The following is an 18,295-nucleotide window of genomic DNA, read 5'->3' on the forward strand; positions in this document are numbered from 1 at the left end:
ATTTTAGTCCAGTCAGTGGCGGCTCGTCCTATAGGGCAACTGGGGCATTGCCCCACCTAAAATTCTGTTCAATAACAATTTAACCATTTATAGACGCACAGCAATCAGTATATACCGAGATCACGGCGAAACCCGCATTATTCTTGTGATTTCGCTAACAAATGCCCATACATAGCGAAGTCTCTGCGAAAATCGAATTCTCTTCTGTGTTTTCGCTTTGTGAATGCCTAGCCGGGGCTTGCCCCGGTAGCGCTCATAACAAGCTTTCACTATCTATTCTCTCAAAGCCGCGCACAATAAAGAAACGGTGATTTACTCTCTCCTATTGGTAAAATGGCCGAGAAAGTGGGGCAACTATGCCTGTCGCCCTTAAGGTGTGATGTAACAATCGTATCTATATCTGAACTCGGTTACCGTGATATGCGTTGACTCGACCTTTGCTGGTATATGTCGATTTTGACGGTGTTTCGCACCATGATAATTCTTGAAACTTGGTACGATATGTCGTGAAGGTAGTATTTAGCACTGCTCCAAGTTTCAGGCTTGCTACTCAAAGATAAGGGTGGTAATTTCGTTTCCGAAGTTCAGTGTGTGCTGATCTATCATGTACATTGTACAGCAAACAGATTTTACTCAAAAGCCGGTATTGGTCTCCATTGATTTTGACGATGTTCCATACCGAGATCGGTCATGATATTTGGCACAGTAAGTCGTAATGTTAATATCGACCGCTGTAATAAGTTTTAAGTTTGTCACTGAACTATGTGGGTGGTAATTTCGTTTCCAAAGTCGAGTGAGAGCTGACTCTTCATTTATCGCTAACAGATTTACGCAAAAGCCGTTATTGGTCTCTATTGATTTTAACGATGTTCCATACCTAGATCTGTCATGAGCTTTTGCACGGTATGTCTTGATTTTAGTATCGAACGCGGTGCCAAGTCTTAAAGTTGACGCTCAATGATTGAGGCAGTTATTTCGTTTTCGAGGTCGAGTATGGTAGAGATGCGCGCTGATCTGATACTTAGCCTACCTACATCATTGCGGATCTCACGGAAAAGCCGGTGTCTGTCTGTGCTAATCTAGTCTGCGTTCCATAACGAGATCGGTGATGATATTTCCAATGGTATATCTCGATGATCGCATGAAACAGCTAACCAAGATTCTCGGTTTGCATTCAAATATTCACATAATTTTATGTTCGCCAATGTGCATTTCACTGTGAAATTGTGGCCTTCAAACCATTTGCTTACAATCCCCTGTCAAATGCGATAGCTATTTCATTTTCGATGTCGGCTAACAGCTGATCATTCGATCAGCCTATTCGTCGGTCTATTTTACTCAAAGTTCGGTGTTCGTCTGTTTGTATTGATTTTGACAGTGTACCATGCCGGAATGGGTTATGAGATTGCGAATGCTACTTCTCGATGATTTCATGTAACAGTATGCTAAGTTTACGGCTTTCATTCATGTATTTATTGATTAATATATTTTCCAACGGCGATTTGGCAGCAGACAGTAAGCCGTATGTGTTGCGTCACAATCTCCAGTTTCAAGGCCAAAATGTACTATGTTGTTCCGAGACCGAAGTTCCGAGGCTGCTGTCCTTAGTTCTTCAAATACCATTCAAATTGATGTTCTGGATTCAATATGACAGGCCCAATCTATGAGATAACAATTGCGTATGTGTCCGAAGTCGTTGACCTTTGCAGTTAGGCTTACGCAATCTCTCGAGTTCTAGTCATTGGAATTAGTCTGGTCAAGTCAAGTGCAAACATGAATCGTATTGAATCTTTGCTCCGTACGTAGGCTAGTTTACGCAGTTGCCTTTAGAGCGAAAATTAAAGGTCTAGAAGACTACTCCTTGTCGCTTCGACATATTCCTGTCTTTTCATTGTATCGCATTTTTGTGGTGTATTGAACTGATAAAATTGCTAATAAACCAATGATGATGATGATAGAAATTGTCCAGTCCATTGATCCAATCGTACGCCGGGTACCTCCGCTTTGGTTGCCTATCACCTGGTCGTAACTCGTAACCACCAGCTCAGTGGTCGTAACACACCAGGATCGTGTACGAAACACTTTCGGACGGCCTATCGATTTGCGTAATCTCTAACTCTACCATGAAATCATAACGCATGCTACTAAGGATGACCTGATAATTGATTCGTGGCATAGGGACGATTCTTAGTTCACGTACATTATGTAAAATAATCCTTTGATTAAAAAAAATGAATAAAACATTTGTTACCACACTTCAAGTCACGGCTCACCGGCAAACCTCTCGCGGCACCTACGTTGAAATCACTGTTGTCGGGAAATTCATGTGACCATCATATTAAAGTTACTTTTTTACGTTGGAAAACGCCATTGTGACGTCATGTTGATAAAAGTCGCTCGCAGCCCTTGCCCCACCACCCGATATTGTCACGAGCCGCCACTGAGTCCAGTGGTGAATTCAAGGCCTTCCGAAGAATATGCACAGTGCCCAATAACGTGATCTTTTGGATCATGTCGAATCGAACGTTACACGGAATCTGTTGGATATGTCTCATGAGTTTTTTGCTTACGACCCCTGTAGCGCCAATGACTATCGGTACAATGATTATTTTGCATCGCCACATTTTCTCACATTCCATTTTGAGCTCTGCCTATTTGGACAGCTTTTCTGATTCTTTTTGTTGTATATTGCAGAGATGAGCGGATTTGAAATTTCTATGTCCTAATCCAATCCAAATCCGAACCTCCAAATCCTAATCCATAACTTTTTCATATTCAAGTCCATGTCCAATCCTAATCCGATTCCAACTGGAAATTCAGAAAAAAATACTAATGGAGGGATTCGAAAATTTTCTTTCACAACCAACGATTCACTTGATTCAAGATAACTTAGTAACCATAAGTACATTAACAACTGATCTGAATAAAGTTTGTCGCCATTCGCCACACGACATTTCAATCTCCCAGAAAATATGTAAATCCAATCCAAATCCTAATCCGTTCTGAAAAAAATGTCTAATCCAAATCCGGCAAAATTTCACAAATCCTGTTTTTTTCAAAACCTAATCCAAATCCATACTCATCTCTAGTATATTGTGATCAGCTGGGACAGCCAGTTCAATGAATGAGCATTCTCTTTTCTTTTTTAGTTTGATGATCATATCCGGGCGGTTGCTTCTGATTTCGCGGTCAGTTATAACTGGTACATTCCACAGAATTTTTACCTGGTCGTTTTCTGTCACTGGGGCTGGGTTGTAATCGTACCAATTTTTTGTCGAAGTGGTGATGTTAAAATGTTTGCATAATTCAAGATAAATGTAGTGACCAATCCTATTGTGTCTCCACGTGTATTCGGTAGCTGCAAGTGCACCACAGCCGGACATGAGATGTGCCACAGTTTCATTTTGGATGTGGCACATGTTAATGAATGCGTGCAGCTGAACTACAGGGTATATGCGGGTATTTCAGGGTCTGGATATCACCTATTCTCCCATCAAGCTCATTCGTTGATATCAGTCAGTACGCAAATGGTAATATCCGTCTACGGTACGAGCACGGAGCACCCCTGCCAAATCCCACCGTATTGCGTTAGTCCTCATGTTTGTAGATAATCGCAGAGCAGAGAAATGATGCACTGGATAATTCGTCCGTCGTGTTTCGCTGAATGTTGCTGCATTTTACGTAGCAAAGCCACAACGTTACCTGCTGCCGAGTGATAAATATATAAACTCCTCACCAAACATGTTCAAGCTAACGAAATCATATAGGCCTTCGTCATTTAACAGATCATTATCTAGCACCGTCTATATCAGTGGTCGCCAACTAAAACGAGTCGCGAGCCTTCGTGAATTTCGTACCTATGAATTATAGGTAAATCGCGCAGAGCACTAAATAAAGTTTCGCTTGACCGCAGTTCCGCGTTCCTCCAGATGCTTTAACGCCCCACAAGGAGGTCGCGCTCACAGTTTGAGAACCACTGCCTTAAGCCGTTTTCTAAGCATCTCGGTCTTGGCAGTGTTTAAGCCATTGCACGTCAAGGCAATACGCCCATTGCCAGGCCGTGTTTTTCTTTGCATATGCCAGAAATAGCTAATTTTTGGCATTTTTCAGATTTTATTTTTGGAAGTTTTGACGTTGCCAGGAATTCGTATTTTTATACTCGCATTACCGATATAAAACACTGTATTATCAAAACGAAAGTCACAAAACGTGCTGTAGCCACTTCGTGTCATCAAAGAGCGAGATTAAAAACCGAATTGGAAATGGTGTTGAAGAGTCAATTCACCTGATATAAGACCGACCAACTGTTTAAATCACAGTCGTTCACTCGCTAACCAATGGTTAAAAATCACAAATGGCTTTAATATACAATAAATTACGAAAGATATCCCACGAGCAAACAAAAAAAACAGTAAAGGACTGAATGTTTACTTCTTGTGTATGTTCAATTGTTCATTGATGGAATTATATGACTCGTTATTGAGCTACATCCCTAATTACGGGATATCATTTACTCTCCTGGCTGATCAATCCTCTGTATATCGTAAATCCAGACTTCAGTACTCAATTTTTGAGACGGACTTTCAGCATTCCCGTGGCCATTCACTGGCCACGGATTTTTTTGTGGCCGGCCAAAAATATTCCGTGGCCGCCCATAAAAAGTCCTATTCCATGGCCGGCCACAGTAAATTTCATAGCTGGTCATGAAATCTCACCGTGGCCGACCACGGAAAACTCGATTTCATGGCTGGTCACAACGAAATTTCATGGCTGGCCGTAATATACTAACTTAATATTGAATATCAGTACTGTCCGTGACCCAATCGTGGTCAAAAGTATAATAAATTATGTTCTATTATGGGCGTACAGCCGTACAGTCAATAGAACTAGGTGAGAGCGAGAGTTTAGCTCAGTTTATAAGCATTTTCACCCGAAATACCAGAAGAATAACGATACAATGAAACGATAGAAAGAAGTCGAAACGATTAGGCAGAGTCTCTAAAATACCAATTAAAAACACACAAAATGATGTAAAGAATACCTTAAAAAGGGGGATACAGGAAATAATGTTGTAGAAAGCTTGAAGCAATGAAGACAGTATCAAAACTGGTAACTGATAAGTGTTGATTTGGATGTTTTTTTTAAATATAGAAATAGACCCGAATATTCGGCTGACGCTCGTCAAAGGTAATCGTCCGCAACTGTATTGAATTGACAATGACAATGCGCCGAAACTGATCAACATCCAAATTTCGCGATCAGGCTAATCAAATTTTTGGTTTGCCTTTCAAGTTCAAAATAAATTGCTTGGATAGCTAATTTTGTAATAATATAACTAATATCGACAATTATCTCGCGAGTCACTCAAATTCTTCGCGCTAGCCACGGGTTTGCTGCCCGTGGTCTAATTATAGCGCATGATGTGTTAATGAATGCACATAACTAACACTATATGCACTATAGATGGTGGTCTAAAAGCCGGGGGTAACAGATGCAGAGTGAAATTATTCAACTTTCCTCAGGAACTGACTTATTCTTTGAGATTTGTCAGCAACGTTATAGCGATACCAATATCCTTCAAGTAGCGACACTCTTTACCGGACGTGACGAAATAACAGCATGCTTCAGACAGTATCTAATAACAATGGGTCCCCGAAGCTGACCTGCGATAACCTCATTCATAAACATGAACATATATATATTACGATTAATATCGAGGACGCCAATACCAGAAGCCCGACCGGTAGATTTGATCACGCGGGGTGAAAGAGGATAGGAAGCCTATAGTAATATATTCAGGTACCAATAATATTGACAAATTTTCATTATTAAAAAAAATCTGATCCACGGGGCTAAGAAAACGAGGATAAAATTTGGCGATTGAAATAAATAAATAACTTCGTTTGTGAATTGCGCAATACCGGACTATATTCGCTACGGAGATGGTGTTTTTTTTGCTGGTGGTATGTAGCCCAGTGATGAAATGGCACGTGTGTTGGGCCGAGCCCTCTGAAGTGGAGTTGAAATCCAACGGCGCCGAACACTGGCGTTTAGGGGTGGCTGAAAAAGGGCTGTTTATATCCTGGATAGGGGGTATGGGCAGATTTACGGAAAGCCCAAGGCTTACGTGCAATACCAACATTAAGAAACATTGAACTAAAAAATCCATCAGTGTGGTTGGCGATAAATTAATTAATCGATACGAACATTCACTGTGGTATTTCAATAATTCCAACGTTGAACAAATATCCACAAAACGGATCACTATTTCACGATGTTTCCTAATTTGTGTGTCTATAAATGAAAAGAGTAGGTCAATCAATCAATCAGGTTTATTAATATTTTCATCATTTCAAAACATCACAAGACTGCGATACAATAAAAAGATAGGAAGATCAGACACTCACCTTAGCTTAGACCAGGGGTTCTCAAAGGGTGGGCCATGCCATGGCCCACTAGTGGGCCACAGAGCTATTTAGAAAATTTCAGAATTAATGTAAGTTTAGTTATATTTCTTATCTGATTCGCTAAAAATATATTCGTGTTATCTAATTATACGTAGGCTACATAAAGCTTCTCATCTGACCCCGATTAGACGTAGTGGCACGTATGAAGTCAGCATGTACAAATCGAAAACGTTAGGGAGGAACGGTGGCTTTTTCTACTGGCTATGAAAACCTACGGGTAACAGCAACTAAAGTAATTGCAAGTGTATAATAACTGGAAGATAATGCTGAAGTAACCAAGTATTTCGGCAGGGTCATATGTCGTATGCTTTTGAAAGCGATATGCAATGAACTCGCAATGAAGTGCAATTGATGTACAGATTTACTGTACTTCGGCAGGCCGTATTATTGTAAGCTAAAAATAGCCGTAATTGCAAATTATTAGCTACTTCTGGCGGAGGTATACTGCACCACCGCAATGAATCTTAATGGATTGAGGATTTATCGGAGCGCATTAATCTTTGAAGTCGCTTTAAAATGTCCGGCCTGGAAATCACTGTACATAATGAAAGAGTCACAGGAATTGATTGTATCATTAGATTGAATATTCTGACATCGCAACTTCAGTTGTTCTGGCACAAGACAAAAGTGCATCATGCATATTGAAAAATCATTCTTCACTTCTCTGTAGTACCCCATTCACCAATGAATTGTTCAATGCTGGCCCAGAATGATTATAATATTACCCACAATAGTATCACTAAAGTATCACACAGTGCGGGGATCTGACCATTTTTTCTGGCGACACGAATGGAGCAGCGGACGAAAATAATCTACTTTCAGCTCATGATCCACCAGCGCCGTAACTGCCGCACCCACAACCCCAATCGGGGGAACTCGAAGGGGCCCAAGATTATTTCGTTGGTCGTTTGTTGGAAGATATTTATTCAACTCAAAATTTTTTCTCGCGCTTCGCGCGATTTCATATCCCAGGAGATCGAGATTTAAATATCATCAGATAGAGAAAAATGCGCATATTTTAGAGAAATAGCCATATCGGCGCTGTCTATGACCATGACCACGATTTAAATAGGATTATGACTCTAGGATATCAGGTGGGCCACAGCACATTTTTAAACCGGAAAATGGGCCACGGCCAAGAAAGGGCTGAGAACCCCTGGCTTAGACGAAGTAAATAAGAGGCATGCACACTGGATGAAAAGTAATGCAGAGAAGAATATAAGACGAGAGCGACAAAATGAGGTGGCATGTGGCGGAGGGCGAAGTCGACGTTAGGTCGTGGTCCGGTAATCCTGAAGACTGGCTAGTATTGATTTAGAGGAAATTGCTTGTATTTCGACTTCAATGCGGACATGCTCGACGACTGTCGGATAGCCGGCGAGATGCTGTTACACAATTTGGGTCCGGCATACTTGATAGAGCAATGCGTTTTCTTGTGTTCAGTCCTGATCATATGGTAGTTGTTCTTCGTTGACGCACGTGTGCTGTACTTGTGCGCTTTTGTCTCCGAGGTGAAGTAGTCGTTGAAATTTGAGGGACATTGACCGCAATGGAACTGATTCGTAAACTTGGCAATTTCTAGCTTCCTCATATCTTCTAAGTTTAGAACACCAAATCTTTTGAGAAGCGATTTATCAGTTGTACATCGTGGCTCCCGTGTGTTTTTGGCAATGATGCGGATGATCCGATGTTTAAGTTTTTGCGGTATCGAGCGAACTCAAAATAAATTATACTAAATCATAGGTATACGAGTTCAAGAATGAATTCATTGGATAATCGTCGTCAAGATTACGTCACATAGGCTCATGAAACCATATTGCGTTCAGATGAGCAGGATATTGCTTGATTGCACGGAAGAAAAAAATATCGATTGGTCGTTGATTGAAACTTTCTTGAAAAAGTATCAGGTAAGAATTGTGAATCGATTTTCCAAATACTTTTAAATGCTATAAGAATAGTTTTTTTACATATCTTTGATTTATTTGGGCATCAAATCCGATATTCGCTTCGGCTACCATGCCAATGTTTAGGAATATTTGTCTCGGAGATGTATCGTCGTAAGGTATGTCGAGACCTAATACAATACAACCTGCAGCTTTTCTTCTAAGGTTAACCTGCTGGATATTGCTGTGAATGGCCGGACATTCGCCGATGAATATAGCATAATTACGGACCGTGGGAGAAGATTGTCCGTTGATGGTGAAATCCATGCGCTCTTTTATATTGAGGAAGGGGATGATCTCAGAGAGATAGATATAGTTTGCCAGCAGAAGAAGGTAGCCTAGTATTTATCACCTGATATTATTTGCAAATTTTGAACCTACTTCTGCCATCGATTTATCTATCGCAGCCTTTCAGTGAATTTTATCGTAGGCCTACATTACGAATCGCTATAAAAAAACTTATTCACCTTGTCCACACAATCCGCAGATAAACAAATCCACATATTTGATAGGTTCATTTTAAGCACTGGTTTCAACGCCCGGTCAACGGAACGGTGCGGTCGCCAAATATATTAAAATCTCAATATTGAAATGCAAGAAGTTGGTTGCGTTTTAATGCTACTAATGAGGTCTTATATTTGAAATTTATTCAGAAAATTAGAGAGCATTTTGCGGTATAGTGTTGTATAATATAGAGTCGATGGTCTACCTTGCATTTACGTCGAACGTGACAATGATTGTACAATGCAATTTGTCATACGTACCGAACATTCTAAATGAATACACTGTTCATTGAAAAGAATTCGAGCGACAAATATCAAGTTTGAAGTTTTAATAAGACTTCGCGATCCGGGATAGTTAAGAGAGCCACGTCTCTTCGCCATCTCATCTCATCCAATCTTCTTTTTTGTAAAACTGAAATGGGCACTGTATTAGCAAAACTAAATATGACGCTGACTAACAAACTTGGTCTACATCAGTGGTTCCCAACGTGGGCGATATCGCCCTCCAGGGGGCGATTTGGCGGTCCGGGGGGGCGGAAATAGCGAATGGGGCGAAAACGGACGAAGGGGGCGATGACGCGTTAAAACGGTTATATTGGAGTCCTGGACCGTAGTAACTGCCGCACCCCAAACCCCCAATTGGGATGGGGGCCCGAGCTCGAAGGGAACCGAAAATTTTTTCTTGAATTACCATAAATTATAGTGTATTTTTTAGGAAATTTGTGCAGTATTTACAAAAAATTCTTGCGCTGCGTGCGATTTAATGGTGGCACATTTCTTGCTTATTGGATACCCTTCCCCCAAGTAATAATACGCATAAGTTATAGAAATGGGCATCTCGGTGTCAGCCATTACCACGCTATGATGCAGCAAGACATATGAAATTTCAGGCCATCTAACATGCGACTCCGAGAAGTGAGCCAGAACGAGAAAACCTTGGCGGAAAAGGAATGCCTTTATGCTGACCGACATCGATATATATACGATATATACATACATGTTTAATTGTACATAGGCGCTTGAATGGCCTAAATGGCCAAATGTTCCTGTCCTGGCAAGCAAAATCCCACAAGACAAATGCCATCCCGCAGAGAAAAATTAATTGCCAACGCAGAAATACCAATCTGAAATCGTGTGCGTCGTTTAGTTAAGTAGGCTACGTATAGGCGATTTGAATATCTTTTGATATAGCAGACATGCCACGAAATGCCATCACGTAACGAAGTCATTATACCCACGGGTCCGCCCGAATCGGTTTAATTTTTATTTGCGGGCCCTACATTTTCCAAGACACCTCACTCAGCTCTACCGGTAAACCTGAATATATGAGGAGAGCGAAGATAAAAAAATTGACAGCAATATATATGCAATTCCCGATCATATTGACCGATTCAATCATAGATAATAGAAATTTCTCCCGTTTCGCGTGGATTAAGCCGACTAACTAAAGAGTCAAACAATTTTGCTGAGAAGTAGCGGTACAGAGGTATCCGAGGGGCGAAGCCCCCAGAAGTTATGGTTTATCACCATATGGGGCCCAAGACCAACGTTTTGAGGGGGCTGTTACGAGTGATGTAACGGTCCTTCTGGAGTCAAGTCGGAGAAATGACCTTATTTTAGTCCAATCGCCAATTACCGCTTGTATGCCCATTTTCCGGTTTCCAATATTTGGGGGGCGATGATCGGTGTTGAGCTTAAAAAGGGGGCGATGAGTCGAAAAAGGTTGGGAACCACTGGTCTACATCATTCAGACTGTGGAAAACCAGAGTTAGATTCATGATTTTAATTGGGGATGCCGATTAACGTGGATTAGGATTCGCAAATATACAAAATCTGATTGAGTTGGCGTCCTGTTTCTTATCACACTAGCCATCTTCAGACGAAGACTACAGGCTACTCCTCGCCATCTGTTCCATGTAAGCGGTTTCTTATAAAAAGTCTAGTAGAAGTAAGCCACGGTACAAGTCGACAGATACGGAAACAAAAATAAGGAATATAGGCCTGGTGTAAATGATCATAGAAGATGACAAACACCATGAATACCATAAACAACAACAACAAGAAAGCCAGGTATAACGCGTGCACTATCTAGGGTTGCAGTTAAAACAAACAGTAATTTAAAACACCTAGTTTAAAACATGTTTTGACCAGTGTTTTAAACAAATGACTTCAAAAAAAGTGTTTATTTCAAACGTTATCTAATAATGCCATAATTGTGTAAATACTTCCGAAAAACATGTAGTATGAGCCTACGGACGATTTGCACCTAATATAGTCGCTGTATGCGTTGTGGAATGACTGGAACCCTCACAATCGTCGTAGGTTCAACATTTATAGCAAGAAGGTATCTTGATCATTGGTACGGAATGGGTGTTCTGATGAGTAAAACCGCCGACCTTAAAAATGCTGCATAACGATGTAGTCCAGGTTAAAGATATTTTTTGTCTGGTCATGAGAGTGGTCGATAGCCCTTTTCGTCGAAGGGGCCATATTTCCCCCATATTTCCGATTGCCAATGCCAATCCACTGTGACGCAACAATTAGAGATTCGTAACGGCATGGCTAAAAACAACAACAAAAAAATGTTTCAAACATGCTTGTTTTAAATTGATTTTTGTTTTAAATGCCCTAGTAACCCTAGTAATATCCAAAAGCAACCACTTTCTAATTGAATCGAAGTTTCTTATATCTGCCTTTCAGTTGTATGTATTTGTCGTAACTGAATTTTGGTGTCATTTGGTGTAATTTGGATTTTTGAAGGTTCACAATCACGAAAAACTGTTTCGATATTTAATCGGTACCCAAGCTGAAAAGGTTCGAAAACCATTAATCTGAAGAAACTCTTAATAAATGGTAGCTCGCGTCGCTGAAAGTCAACGATGTTGGAAAGTACACAATATTAATAACAATAATCTTCCACCGCAGATCGAATATATCAGATGTATATTTGCCGATGAATGTCGTGCTTCACTCGATGATATTCTGTCTCTCGTCTCCAACTCTAATACAAAGAAAGTAACATTGTTATACGGGTATGAAGGTATTATGCTGAGAGCAGACGAATTGGCGGAACTCCAGAAGATAGCAAATGATCTCGATACGGAGTTGGACGTTACATACCGTGAGTTACTGTTTAGTTGCAGCTTATTTTAAATTCCGTATAAAAGTTGTAGCTAAATAATGGTCGTTGTCCACTCACATTGAATTACATCGTATAGTTTCAGAAATATCTGTTTAACTATAGAAGCGAATGCTACATGTGGCTGTGAACGCACAAATCACTCATATTCGATCAAATATTCATTAATATGGTTGGTATTTCTATGAAATCTAGAATGTTAGAGACGAATACTATCTATGTGTAGTATTCACTTATCTTTATACCGATAGCATATCCGGCTATCCGAAATGAGAGAGAGAGAGAGAGAGAGGGAGGGAGGATAAAACATGATTTCGTTGCACATGTCGATATGACGAGCACGAGCCGAGAAATTCCATCTCATCGTTGCTATGAATCGGATGAGCAAATACTCGTTCTTTCGTGATAGTTTTTCAATCGAGACGCGAAATTGGACAGTGTTATTGAGTATGCAATTATGCATGCTGATTGGAATTCATTACTGCGCATCATCGTCATTCACTACAGTAAGGATTTTCGAGCGTAAGTAGGGGATGGCAGAAGAGTAGTCCAAAATCCCATGGTATTTTATGTTGGAGACAAATTATTGATTTGATACGCGATTTCCAATTTGTAATCATCTGTTTCGTAAATTCATTCTTGATGTCTGTTTGATACTCTAGTATTCCCGGATTATCGCGCACAGTGACTTGTAAATGTGCAATGTGCCTACTGTATGGTTTAATTCGTTATGGGCATGGCGCAATGGGCATGGCACAGAGTTTATTTCGATTATTCGCTTCGTTTCAACGGGAAAAATATTATATTCCGATGGACTTGATCGACACCGGATGGACTGGTAACGAGTGCACCAATATCGAACGTCAAACCATTGGCCATTTGGTACGAATCGAATTTCTATTGATAACGTCGTTATATCCGCCCATATTGCTCTTACTACAGTTACAGTTGAATAATAATCGCACATTTAAAGATTGAATTGAGCTGTATGGCTTAATGTTAACGAGTATAGTGCCAGTGTTAAAACGCCGCATCAGAATTTGAATGCTGTACAACAGCAATGGCACGGAGTAAAGTGCGTTCTAGTGCAACTATGATGTTATCGACAATTGCCAAGTATTCATTATGTCGTCACAAGCCGGCACGGCGGCACCTATGTCTTCATGCATCCGATGTTACTGCAGGCTGACAGACTCTAGATTACTATAGATAACTAACCTACGGGTAAATTAGTAGTCTATATAGACCAGTGGTGGCCAACCTTTTCGGATAAAGGGCCACATGAAATTGACGAACGAGTGCGCTGCCCACTAGCGGCGCCAGGCGCGTAAATTTGCAAAGTTAATATTATTATTACTTGGGTATATTGCGGGTCAACTGTATACCGCCCGCGGGGCTCAGTTTGCAAGGGCAGGACTATTCGGCATCTGAAAATATCGATATCGAAGATTTCCGCTAATATATGACAATCATTTTGTGCCTACATTTCATCGTCGACGATCTTTCTGCGAGCGCAAACGCGAAAAGACTTTCTCTCGTAATTGCGAATATAGTTAGATTCAATCGGCTTAATAAGGCGTTTTTTCCATTTTCCGGCGGGCTACAAAGAAAGACATCGTGTGACAATTAAACACGCGATGCGTGAAGAAAAATTTTACTACTTTTTTAGTTTATTGCAATGTACGACGATTTTCTAAAAATGTGACTGGACCCTGGATCTGCCAATGCGTCGGAACAGATATTATAGTCATCAACATCCCAATTGTCGTGGCCAGACTAATCATATTTTGGTTGGCTTTGCAAGTTCACAGTCTGAGCAATTCAATTTCGATAATATAACAGGGAATTTCGATAATATAACGGGAAATTAGCTTGCGAGCTACTCAAAACCTTCTCGCGGGCCACATATGGCCCGCAGGCCGCGGGTTGCCCGCTCCTGGTATAGACAGACACCTTCGTTATTTTTCAGAGCCGGAGCCGGAGCTGGAGTCGGAGCAGTGGTAATAATGCGACTCCGGAGCTGGAGCCGGAGCTACTTATGATAGAATAAAGTTCCGGAGCCGGAGCTGGAGCAATGCAAATTTATGACTGCTCCAAAGCCCTGATTGTCGCACAACTCGAATTATTAATTATGCATGAAAGATTGCCTTTCTAAATTTTCTTCATTTTTTCATATTTCATCGGTTTTCATAACATGGACTCTCTAATAACCTAATATGTATGAATCATTCGAACACGACATAAATACCATACTGGATAATTAAAATGTAGATAAAACAATCGAAGTGTTGCTTTTGCGTATGAGTCAGCAACTAATACAGAGATACATTTTACTAAATTTCTCATTACATACTGTACTGATTACAGGCACACACACTCTCACTACTCAAAGAGTTTGGTCGTAAACGAAATTTAGGAAGTAGTACAATAGCATAGTCTGCATGCACTTAGTCAAGTATTTAAGGAATAGGACTTGCAGTCTTTTTTAATCACTTGTTCGACCCAAGCAGCTAAGCTACATTACAAATATTTTTAATTTTGTCAAGTGGGAAGGAGCGTTTGGTTATATTTACATCAATTTTACAACCAGACGATATATTTGCTCTGTCACGATATCATGGTATAATTCCAAAAACTGCATCAATTTGTGACTGCATCGCGAAGATGCATATTGTTTCGTTCTTCCTCTATGTAACCGAATTGTATTTTGCAAATAATGTTCAATTCTATCTATGTCAGGGGTGGCTAACCTTTTCGGCAAAAGGGTCGCTTGAGATTTACGAACCATTGCGCGGGCAACTTAAATGTTGTTAACCTTTTTTTTAGTCGCCCGATGGGAACGAACCGAATTTGGTTACATTGAAACAAGACTTATATGACTACGTTCTAAAATTGATAACAATTATGTTATGAAAACTCAGTGTGTAACTGTACAGTGTGCAGAAGTCATGCCCTGGTCGCGCGAAGCACGAAATTTTTTCAAAGGTAATGAATGAGTTCGATCAATAAATATATTACTTGCACGTGTTGGGGGTCGCCTCTGTATAGCAATGGGCTCATTTGGCTATAGGGCTGGAATATTTGGCGTTTTAGACATAGCAATATCGACGGTTTCTGTGAGCATGGCTCTGTCATTTTGCGCAAATGTTTCATCGCCGACGATCTCGCTTCAGGCGCACAAGCGGAGTCCCGTGTTGGACGACACGTTATCTCCTAATTGCGAGAATAGGTGGAATCAATTCTGTAAATTACGCATATTCATAATTTCTAGGAGGGATTCCAATACTAAATGCAAGAAATGTGACAATAAATCATGCGAAGTGCTAAGAAAAAATTCAAGTCAAATAAATCTGCTACGGAATATACTTTACGGTCATATACGAAGATCCGAGTGTGGCTGGCCCCTGGTTTGAATAGAAATTGTTTACATGATAAAGAAGTTGGAGTTGGAGTCAGAGTCGGGGTCGAGGTCGGGGTCATTTTCACTAACTCCGACTCCGACTCCAGTCAGTATTTTTTTCCACGACTCCGACTCCGACTCCCGCCACCACAGTTTTCACGACTCCGACTCCGACTCATTCAAGCGAAAATTAGGGCAAGGTTTTGCCATCACTGTTGCAACTTTTTTACTGCTTCCGACAGCTTCCTAAATACTCAGAATTTATAGAGTAGGTCTATGATGTTTTATGCTTTTTGTAGTAATTTAATTATGCCAATTTATGCAACTGTTTTCCAGTTTTCATGCAACGTCATAATGCTACTTTTATCAAGTAGGCCTATTAGGCGAAATGTTAAGGAGTTGATTTAATGATTTAATGCTGTAAAACTATTTTATAGTATCGTTCTATTCTCTTTAATTCGCATAACGAAAAGCTATATGTGATGGATTATCTGCATCTCAATGTTATCGATGGCGGAACAGCTAGCTTGCAAGCTAAAAGTTCAACAACGACAGTGTCGGAACTATAGAGGAATCCATGTTATAATAAACTTTTGATGAAATACAAAGTGCAGAGAGCACAACATGTGGCGTTGCCCATGCATATAATTACAACATATTACATTTTACATATTTGAGTTTGGTCGCAATTCATCTGGAATAAAATTGTATATCGATCGATTTGAACAAAACAGTGATTTAAAAGCAATTCAACCAATGACCCGACCAAGCATCAGTCCAAAACTTTATGCCAAGTTGTTAAAATTGCCAAGCAACTTAATGCTCTGTGGTAGGGATGGTGTGAACCTCTAAAAGGTTCAGGTTCGTGTGAACGCGAACCTTTTTGAAAGGTTCTGTGTGAACGCGAACGTGAACCGCATGACGTCACGTGACGTCATATTGCGAATTCCAACCCTATATTTCAGTGAAGTGATAGCCTATGTTGTACTCGACACCTTGCGACGACTCGGGCCACATAATGTCACAATGCTGAAGTACACGTTGACGTTTTAAACGCCACCAAATGTATATCAACTGGGGCAATCAAATCATTTAATAATCCCACAAAATCAATATCGTTCGTCGCTTTGCCAACGAATTCGACGAGGACTTGCAAGGGAATATAAGCTTACGCCTTGACGGTCTAGGCCAGACCGGACAATGTATTCGGCGTCTGAGTATCATCGCTGCGTTGATATTGAGCAGAGTGTAAAACGCGTTTCTATACTTGCTACCGATATTACCCATCAAGTTATACAGAAGTAGCCAACACTCCAATCGTACGGATTTGGTTTTTATGATACGATAAACATATGAAATCAAGATTTCCCCGTACGCCTGCTATATCTTTTACACCAGACAATGATATCAATTTCAATATGACCATCATTCGCTGACTACCTACATGTAGTGTATTTCGCTCTTGATGTTGTGTGATTATGGGTCAAGCTCACAGAAGGGAGTCACTAAATATTCACAAACGGAAAGCTGGATATTTCGAGCACACTTTCGGAACAAAGTATTTAAAATGTGTGAGATTGCCAAGGTGCCTGCTCGTTTACAGGTGATTTTTTATACTGCCAGCGCCATGCATAGAGCGCCCCGCGGTTGAAATACAATAATTTTCAACCAAAGATGTAATAATGACGTGCAAATTGTAATATATGAAAAAGGTTCACAGTGCAGAACCTACCAAGGTTCGTTTGTGAACGTGAACCTCTAAATTTCGGAGGTTGACACACAGAACGCGAACGTGAACCTCACGTTCACACCATCCCTACTCTGTGGAACGAAATTATATCATGCTACGCAAACTGTTCGTAAACGATCGCCATTTTTCCCTGGACAATATGTGAAAATACTTGGCACTATAGTAAATGGTGCGCTTGATTAATTCACCATCGTTCCTTTCCCGTTTCAAAGACGCCCAGGCGAGTAGGCGACAAATTACATTTTCACTGGGTCATCTTTTTAGGGCTATTAATTTCGATAAAGTCATCAACACATAGTATTGCTGCAATACCTTAGATCGAGTTTGCAGACCGAGGAGGATTGAGGTGGATGATTTGTTTTGGGGGAGGAGATGGGTGGATTATCGCTTTGCTGTTTGACTATTTGTTGCAAGTTATTTTCGCATTGCGCTATTTCCTTGCTGTTTACCGGCCAAGAATATAATGTTTGACGGTCTCGCCAGGCCGTCCGTGAAATGGGAAAGTACCGAATTCAACAGCTTTGCTGAGATGACAGTGAAATGCTGTCATGTTGGTTTCAAACCTAAAGAACCGACACAAAATGTATGCAAGGTCGATTGAACAACGAAGAAATAAACGGAATGAGCAGAAAACCTGCAAATCTCAACCTATTGTATAATATAACGGAGCCTTTCGAGTATCTCATACCCTAATAGTTAAAAAAAAACTTGGTCGTGAATCGCGAGAAATCGTGATCCAATTTTAGCCATAATGGCCGTTTTCGTTTCTCATATACGCTTATTTTATGGGAGACAATCTGATAATTCCATGTAGCTATTTAGCGACATAATATATCATTCTATAAATAGCATCCCTAGTTACTTTTTTCGATTTACCGTTAATTACACCATGTAACAAAAATTTAGTTGAGCCGATTTTTTGATATTTTCAATGCCATATTTCGTAGTAAAGCATGTTTCTGCCATTTTTTCTGCCACAAGTGTCGATTAAAAATGTCACTTTGAGCTTTGTAAACCTTTCGCACCCTCTTTTTCGCAATATCACCAGATATCGTCCTGGGGCAAAATGCCGAGTAGCTAAGCCCCATCCCCC

The 18,295-nt window shown here is 40.4% G+C and overlaps 1 protein-coding gene across 2 annotated transcripts in view; it reads left to right on the forward strand.

Moving 5' to 3' along the window:
• The window catches only part of LOC145455834 (uncharacterized), a 53,518-nt gene that overhangs the window by 22,853 nt on the left and 12,370 nt on the right, over window positions 1-18,295 (forward strand). Inside the window, exons 6-8 of one of the 2 annotated variants that reach the window (XR_013920428.1) lie at window positions 8,294-8,374; window positions 8,576-8,743; window positions 11,954-12,034. Coding sequence is in view for 1 of the 2 variants with exons in the window: in XM_080333851.1 (XP_080189977.1) it covers window positions 8,294-8,374; window positions 8,576-8,743; window positions 11,839-12,034 (445 nt within the window). In the remaining variant the exon portion in view is untranslated. Of the gene's footprint in view, window positions 1-8,293; window positions 8,375-8,575; window positions 8,744-11,838; window positions 12,035-18,295 lie in introns of both variants that reach the window. The other variant, XM_080333851.1, reaches the window with a different exon arrangement.

The sequence above is a fragment of the Botryllus schlosseri genome, chromosome 14 (genome assembly GCF_051294905.1).
Source record: "Botryllus schlosseri isolate E-star chromosome 14, Bs_hap1, whole genome shotgun sequence".
Taxonomy (NCBI): Eukaryota; Metazoa; Chordata; class Ascidiacea; order Stolidobranchia; family Styelidae; genus Botryllus; species Botryllus schlosseri.